General features: G+C 36.8%; 1 protein-coding gene across 1 annotated transcript in view; it reads left to right on the plus strand.

Annotated features, from left to right (window-relative positions):
• Positions 1-9,066, plus strand: part of PIK3CG (phosphatidylinositol-4,5-bisphosphate 3-kinase catalytic subunit gamma) — a 624,116-nt gene that overhangs the window by 369,488 nt on the left and 245,562 nt on the right. The window contains exon 8 of the mRNA XM_044088536.1: positions 1,492-1,582. Coding sequence (XP_043944471.1) covers positions 1,492-1,582 — 91 coding nt within the window. The remainder of the gene's footprint in view (positions 1-1,491; positions 1,583-9,066) is intronic.

The raw sequence follows: 9,066 nt of genomic DNA on the forward strand, positions 1-9,066 counted from the left end.
CTGCTTGTAATTGTTTTATCTCCCAAGTCTTTGCATTCACTTCTCAAGGGTGCCAGAACTTGTCAGAGATTTAGGATGTATGACTAGGCTTAAAAAGGCCCCTGTGGTTGTTGGCCTCTTACATGCCTATGAACCTATGAAGTCTTTGTAATACCTTAGCTACTGTAGGCAGTAAAGGAATTGAATAGAAATTGCTAGTACTTAGTTATATGGAGGAAAGATAAAAGCACATTTCCACAAAAAGTCTTTCCTTTCCTTTCCCTCAACTCCCTCCTTATCAGCAGAGTTATGAGAAATAGTTTAAAAGCTGCTGCCAACCTAATGTATCTAATGATCGTCTTCTCCTGACAAAAATGTACTCCAGCCTTCCTTTAAAGATTTTTTTCTTCATTCTAATGATGACTAAAATCCTAAAACAAAATGCAGGATATAGAAGGGACTTTGCAGCCATAGTTAATGGAGGTGAAGCTCAATTCATTTATTCATTTCAAGTAATTTGCTAGAAAAATAAAGAAGACATTTCATTTTTTTTAGACACGTTTACAGGGTCCAGCTATCCATGGATCTGTTAGGAAACAAATGTATATTCTTGAGTGAGAACATTTACTATCTGATCAAACTATTTTAGAACTATATAGGCTGTTGACTTGGAGTTTGTGGAAATAGAAAGTTGTTTTGCTTTCCTGATCCCTATATTTTAGGCCTTTATAAGGACTATGTATCTCCTGCAATCCCTTGGGTTCCCTCTGAATTTTGTAAATATGTGATGTTTTGCCTCTTTTCTTAAAATATCTTGTTACTACATTGCTGAGAAATGTAGAGCTCTTACCACTTACCTTGATTTTTTTTTTCACTGGAGCCAGACTTAAAGGGACTACTGGAATGCAATTAAAACATCACCAAATCTAGTGCCATCTGTGCTTTTCACTTCTTCATATCTTTACTGATAAAAAGACTGCCAATGAAACAAGAGCCAGTGGGTGTCAGACTATATAATTAATATTACATACATCCTCCTGCACTGACGACTTCTCATGATGATGGACAGTAAATTTAAATTCTGGCACTTTTCTGTTTGTACCTATTGGAGGTTAAAAAGATCAAAAGATCAATGACCCTTAACAGATGTCTTAGTTTATGATAAAATCAAACTAAAAAAGTAAGAAATTATTATTTTACCAATAGATAGGACCACTGAACACATAGTCCCTTTTCAGGGGTGACCCAGGAGAAATGACTGGTTAAGTGACTTGTTCAAGGTCACACAACAGGCAAATTAGGGCTGAGGAAGTCAAACCCTGTACCACAGGAACTACAGCTCACATCCTTAAGCTTCTGGAAATGCTTGAATTTAAAATTGTAGATTTGCAAATGGTGTTCAGGTGTGTCATTTAATGCATTTACCATCATAACAAGTAGCCATAGAAGAGCAAATTGTATACCTTCAGATGTACTGTGCAGTTTCATTTAAAGTACTTTCTCTTTTCATAGATCCTGCGAATTATGGAATCCATTTGGGAAGATGAATCTTTGGACCTTTGCTTACTACCATATGGTTGCATTTCTACTGGAAATAAAATAGGTAAATATACATATATTTGGTGAAGAGGCCATGACCTAGCTGTACTGACTAGTGTACATATGCACATAATCTTTTATAGCATGAATAACACATTCTGAAGCTGTAAACATACGTTTCAGAGCAGTACAAGGAAGTAAACATGCAAAGGAGAGAAATGGAAATGCGTTGCAAACAGGAGTAATGTTTGTCTGCAATCAGTGAATAACAGGTACCCAGACCAGCAGGTGACAGCTTAGGTCAAAGGCTGCTTTGTTTAAAACTGTCCAGACAGGGACAAAGAAAATGTTTGAAAATGGGCTACATCACTTCACTTCTTGGTTCCTATTTTGCATGCTATGCAAATCAGTGAATATTAGTCCAAAGACAAATAAAAGACACCTAGCAGTTTAAATTTGCAAACTACGTAGTAATTAGAAATGTGGCTTATATACTAACTACACATTGTGTAAATTAAGACATCCTTGCATTTTTTTTTCATTTTGCATTGTTATTTGATTAATTACTTTGTTTATTTTGAAGATGAACATATTTTATCTGGGCAATGCCTAGATTTATTAGATAGCAGCTAAAAATAAAAATTAAGGATCATGTGCATCTCTGCAAAACTGAATGTATCATCTGCATTCAGTTTTCATAGTTTTGAAATGTACTCAGGTGGCTAGATTAGGACTACTGTAAAATAATACAATCACAGCCAGTGCTTGCACCTGTTTGGAGTTGTGGCTCTTTTGACATGTAGTCAGGGACAGAACCTGAGAAGGGCCTCCTACATAGAACATGTAAAAAGGTAGCAGCAATAAAAATGAGCAATCTGATTAATCAAAATACTCATTTCTTCTTACAAACTATATGCCCACTTAACAGGGAAATGGGTATGTCCCCCAATATTATACCAGTTATGATTATTAGTGTAGGTGCAGTTCTAAAGGAGAGCACATCCAGTCACCTAAAGTAGTTTCAGCAACAGTGGAGTATGCCTTTTTCTGCACTGTTGTGCAACCTTTGAATTGGCATAAATAAGTTTGGGGGGCTGTCCCCCACATACCTCTTAACCTCTTAGTGCAAAAAATCTGGACAAAGCCTGACAATATGGGGGAACAAAGGCCCAAAAATAGGAACAGGTTTTAAATATTGCAGTTGTAAACTTAAAAAAGTTTCTAGAGTAACAGGGTTTGTGTTAATATATATTTTATGAAGGCTTTGAAGTCTAAAACTCCAATGTATGTCATTATTTACTGAGTTCAGTCCTCAGATCATCCCAGTGATTTGCCAGCAACCTACAAATTTTATGAGAAATAGACCATAAATATGAAGCAAAAATCTGGGCATTCTGCAAAAATCTGGACAGTTGAGAGGTATGGTCCCCCTGGCTTGAGGTGAAGGAGGGCTTGCGCCTGCAAAAACAAAAATTCCTTGGGATGTTCATTGAAGGCAGTTTTGGCAAACATTTTTTTACTTTTTGCATTCAGCAAAGTTGCCCACAGTGAGTTTGTATGCATCCTTCTAAAGTGATGCAATGGCCATTCAGATAATATTAATGATTAATGAATGCAGCTTTTTGTACTCAATAAATATTAGGAATTTCTGACTGGCCATTTTCTAAATTTTGTTTTTGACTTTTTCTTGTTTCCTACTAGACTAGAGCCATAGGAAACATTGAAACCTTGACCTCATGTCATCACTATGCTAAGTCTAATGACATGAGTGCATGCAGCATTATGCAAGCTCATAGGAAAATGGCTTGTTATTCAACTGGCAATAAAAAAGTAACAAAATCCTATTTTTAATTGCACATCAGCTTTGCAGAAAGTAGAAACTTGAGTGTACGAGGATGGAAAGCATTATGGATATTATACAGGTAAGCAATAATCATTGCACGTGATCTTTTAGTGCTTCCTTTTTTTAAACTCACTTCAAGAGCTGTAGACTTTCTCAGATCAGTTTTAATGCTGGAATGACAGGGTTTCTTACCTGAACATATAAGATTAAATTCAATTCCAACAGTCTGAATTCAAGTAACTTCCCGACCTTAAGCTCAAATGTGTGATGTACATGTCAGTCTAGGTGTGGGGGAGTGGGAGAATCTGGGTCATTTTGAGGAAGAGGGGTTTTGGAGAAAAATAAGGAATGGTGGTATTCACTGAAACTGCTTGTGACAGCTGAATTTGGAATGTAAAGTATTGTGTGTAGATTAATAGTCCAAAAAGTAATAAAATCCACAGAACGGACCATGGCAAACTTGGAATTCAAAACATTTTAATAAAAGGTTAGCACTTTCATGCCCCACTGAGCACTTCTTCAGATCAATACAAAAACTTTAAAATACACATTAAGTAAATACTAAAACACAAAATACATGATCAAATGATGTCATCAATTATTAGAATAAATCACGAGCCTTAAGAATGGGCTTTAAAGGTACAAAACAATTTAACCCTGGATGTGTATCAACTTGTAATCTTACTATTCATCTGGTCTCCCTCTGTTCAACTATGTTATTCACATCAGCCATCCGTGCCCTTTGTTCCACAACCTCTAGTGCCTTAAATTTAAATGTGTGTATATCACCTTTTTCATGTGCATGTTTGGCCAACTCATTTCTAAGATCTTTATTCCTAATACCTAGTAGGTATTCCCTTATCCATAAACATCCTCACTGTCTTTCCTATATAAAAGCAGGAACATACTTGGCAGGATGATATATATACCACATTAATACTAGAGCATATATCCATTGTTCTAAATCTGTGTTCTTCTTTTGTTACCGGATGTACAAAGGCCTCATCCCTATCGATGTAACTACAATAGTTACAACCCCCACATGGTACAGTACCACCTGATATCAATTGATCAAGATGTGTGAGAAAGATGTTAGAGAATATTTTTTAAAAGGACATGTGCACAAGAGATTTTGTAATCAGAGACAAGAGTGAGTGGCAAGCTTTACTTGATTTACAAATGGATGAGACTGTTGTTTTTTATCCAGCAGACAAGGGAGGGTCTTTAGTTATTTTGAACAAAGATTTTTATGTCATGCAAATGAGAACAATGTTGAATGATGATCAAGTATATACAGTTATAGGTACACAAGAAGCACATGAGATAGTGAATGAGATTCACAGAGTTCTGGGAGGGTATTTAACAGCAGGTATGATCACTAAAGACCTTTTTAATTATTTTAGAGTGTCACTACCAGTGATACCCACACTGAATGGTTTGCCCAAATTACAAAAGGATAAGATTAGCCCACCGATGCGCCCCATTGCTTTGGGCAGGGGGTGGTCTACAGAATTCATGTTGATTTTCATTGAAAAAGAGTTGAGAGGGTTACTGAATGCCTCACAAACTATTTTACGTGACATGAAACAATTCTTAAAAGATCTATTTGTTTGTGTCAATAATAACCAGAATGTTGACAGGTTATTCTTTTTAACCCTGGATATGTAATCATTTTTCATTTGTATGCAGAATGAAGAGGGTCTCACTCTACTGAGCAGTTATTTGAAGGAAGTTAGCAACTTCAGTGAAGCCAAGATAATATTGATTTGTTCTCTTGTTAGTTTGATTTTACAGTACAATGTGTTTCTTTTTGATGGGAAGTACTATTGCAGAAGCAGGGGGTGGCGATGGGCACCCCCTGTGCAAATAGTTATGCCCATTTGGTTATGTCACAATGGGAACGAACATATGTCCTGAACAATGATATATTTTCAAAATACATTATATTTTTTAAGAGGTTTTTATATGTCCTTTTTCTTCTATGGCAGGGGCCTGAGGCACTGATCTCAGAATTTGTAGAATATCTTCACACGACAACTTAATTTCTCAAGTTCACTTATAACTACTCAGATACTAATATGGATTTTTTAGACATGGAAGTGTTCAAACATGAGAATAAAGTAGCCACTAGATCATATAGTAAGCCATGTTGAGTCAATATCACATTGAGAAGAGATAGTATGCATCCGAGTAAGATTTTTTAAAATGTTTTGAAAGGTCACGGGATGAGAATCTCGAGACTGAACAGCTTGCAAAGTGGTTTTGAAAATACTCCCACCACTCTGTCACAAGAGTTTATGAACAGGGGTTACAGAGAAGGTGAAGTTAGGAACATGGCTAGTGAAGTTCGGAATTTAAGAAGTACCTCTGCTCGACCCTATTTTTCTGGAGGTCAGAGGTCACAGGGTAGTACTCAGTCTCTAAGTGGTACGTGGACAAATGGAGCCAGTTTTGTAATACATTTCACTAATGATGTAGAAATTTTTTGTGATATAATTAAAAAGAATTGAGTGATTTTGCAAACAAATGACAAGATAGGTAGTATAGTAGGCCCCTACCCCAGGTTTGTGTTTAAGAACAAATGTTCCCTGAAACGACTTTTTTGTGCCATAATAACAGAGTGAGGAAGGTTTAATTGCTATCAAGTGGCACTGTACCATGTGGGGGGTTGTAACTATTGTAGTTACATAGATAGAGATGAGAATTTGGGGCTGCTGAGAGTATTTATTATGTGTTCTTCATCTAGAAGGTCTTTGGAGTTTAAGAAGGTTACATGTAAGTGCCTCAGCATATGTGGATGGGGTTTAGGAAGGTTACATGTAAGTGCTTCAGCATATGTGGGTCTATATGTCTGTTTATAATTGTGTGTGATGGGTGCAGTGTGTGTACTACTACCTTATTGACATTAGGAGTACTTTTATGTGAGAGCTTTGCCTCCAGTGACATTGCATAAACACATCTTTCACATACCATATCAGTTTGTTTGAGAATTAACTGGTTGTCAGCAAAGATGAGGCAATTTCTACATTGCCTCAGGATGCCCATATATATACCAAGCTGGTAATAGAGGTAGTGGGATAGTTCATATCCATGGTTACAGACTCTTTTTATTGATTAGACAGTTGGAGTGAGAATATAAAGCAATGTCAGGAGTATCTAGTTTGCAACTCTGGGGACAGTGCTTATCACTGCAAAGTAGTTGTCCTGTATGAAACTAGGTATTGGTGAAATTTCAATTGTGCGTTTACAGGAAAAAATGTCACTCAAGCTGTTTGTGTCTATACAGGACACTGCTAAACAGTTGAGGGGAAACTAATAAGTGGACCCTGAAATTTTAAAAATGAACTATTTAGACAGATATTCTGAAGTTAGAAACAAATCAAGTAGTACTTGCTGAAAACAAAGAATGAGCTTGTCAAGAATGATGAAATTGGGGATGTCAAGTGAATGGCTACTGCTTGGCTACTACTAGTGTTGATTCTGCTGTGATGCAATGCTTCTTTGCTTCTTCTCTCACCAGAAGTAAAACATTAGCACCAATCCTAAGGTGAGAAGCAGGTCACAGCCTGTTTGGTGATCCACAGTCTTGTCCCAGATGATGCAAGGGTCTGTAGGCTTGCTGTAGCCTTTTCCTTGTAGAGGCCTTAAATAACAACTAGACCAATCAGGAACATCTAGCACAGATACTCACTGCCCAACCAAAAACAGTCAGAAATCAATGCACTCTGCTTCTTCTCTCACAAGGAGCAGAATATAAGCACACATTCCAAGCTGGCACCTATGAAGCAGTTATTATACTTTTCGTTGATCATCAGTATGGAAGTGGAAGTAGTGTGCCTGTCCTCCTTCCCTCACCAGGAGAAAATAGAAGCACTAATTCCAAGATGATTACTAACAGCCAGAATGTGGGGTCTCCATAATTGGTGGTCTTGCAATAGATGTTGCAGATTTTAAAGATAAGCTGGAATAAGATGGTTAATAGCCTAAGCACTGCAGTGTGCACTAAGCAGTTAGATATGAAAGAGGGGGTAACTTAAGGTTTAGCTGTCTAGTTGGAGAGCCACTAATTTTAAAAGATAAAGATAGATTGAAACAGGGTGGGCACGTTGTATTCTGGTTCTATGGAATACAGTGGGATGGCCAATAAATTGAAATAGTTGAAGGGGGGTGATTTCACAAAATGATAATTTTGTACTTACTCACAACAGCCAATATAAGTGGAAAGGGAAGGAGATATGTGGTCAATAGCATAAGGGGCAGGCAACTAGAAATACAGCTGAGTTAAGAACACAACGGCACCAAGGTGGGAGGGAGGGAAAAAGTCTGTGTAACTCACAAAAGACACAGCTGTTGTCTCTTTCCTATTTTTAATATGTAATCAAAAACAGAATACAAGTAAAATACAGTGTAAGGAAAACAAATCTCAACATAAAAAATTAAAGGCAATAAACTAATACAAAATACAAGAAAGCAAAAGCAAAGTAACCTTTCCTCTCACAGCAAGCTGTAGCAGAGTTTGGGTGAGTTCTCCCAGTAAAGCCTCATCTACACAGCCACAAATGATTCAGTGCTTTGCAACCTCTGACACATCTGCAAAACAAACACCTTAAACACCCACTCAGAGAAACTAAACTTCCACCACAACATAAATAAGACCTTCTACTGAGATAGATATTTATCCCAAAGAATCCCTCTTTTACAGAACAGATCTACTTTACATATATATAAAAATGTTTCTTATTGATATTCTCCAAGCACAGCCTGGACAAATTACTGAATTCACCCCTTGTCTGATTCTATAAGCCCTGACTGAAAAGGGAAGAAATTAGCTGGTAGTTAGTTCATGTTGCAGGGTACTGACAAATAGTGATCTAGAGGCTAGACTATGAATGATCAGTTTAAGCAATAACCTAGTATGAACCTATAAATGTATAATATTATATTATGAGTTAAATTTAGAGTTACAGCTACAGCATGAAACAGTTTCCAAAGACTGTTTCAAATGCGACATATCTAAAGGGACACATTTTTCTATCAAAATGAATGCAGATTATTTCCATATTTTGGTTGGTCTTAATTTTATGCTTACTTACCATAACAAGGCAAATTCTGCTTACAGAATTTAGCAGGGCTTAAACCTCCTTTCCCTCTAAAAATGCAGTACAATTTACTAGCTTGCTTGTAACAGAGTGTTCATAGTCATTATCTATCCATATACATCCACAGACCCCCACACACACACACACACACACACACTCTCACACACACACACACACACACACACACACACACACACACACACTCAGATATACATATACATATATATATATATATATATATATATATATATATATATATATATATATGGGTCTACTTTTCTTGGTTGAAAGCCTATATGCTCAAATGTTATTTTTGCGAAACAAAATAAAGAAAGCTGAAATTCTGAACTGAGCAGCTATTTCCAGGGTAAGTAAACACTTGCCCAACAATGGAGAAATATGCCCTCTTCCCCACTGTAGTGCAATCCCAGACTTGGTATATATAGCTGGGGAGTGAGGGGCATAGCCGCCCACCTAGGTAGGTTTCAGATACCATTGTGTGTTTTTGTGAAGTTTTGGGCAAGTGTTTACTTGCCCTGGAAAAAATGTGTTGTTTGGGATTTTAGATTTCATTATTTTAGTCTTGTAAAAACAAAATGAAAGCTC

This window comes from Protopterus annectens, chromosome 11.part0, assembly GCF_019279795.1.
Source record: "Protopterus annectens isolate FY-2018-M chromosome 11.part0, PAN1.0, whole genome shotgun sequence".
Lineage (NCBI taxonomy): Eukaryota > Metazoa > Chordata > Ceratodontiformes > Protopteridae > Protopterus > Protopterus annectens.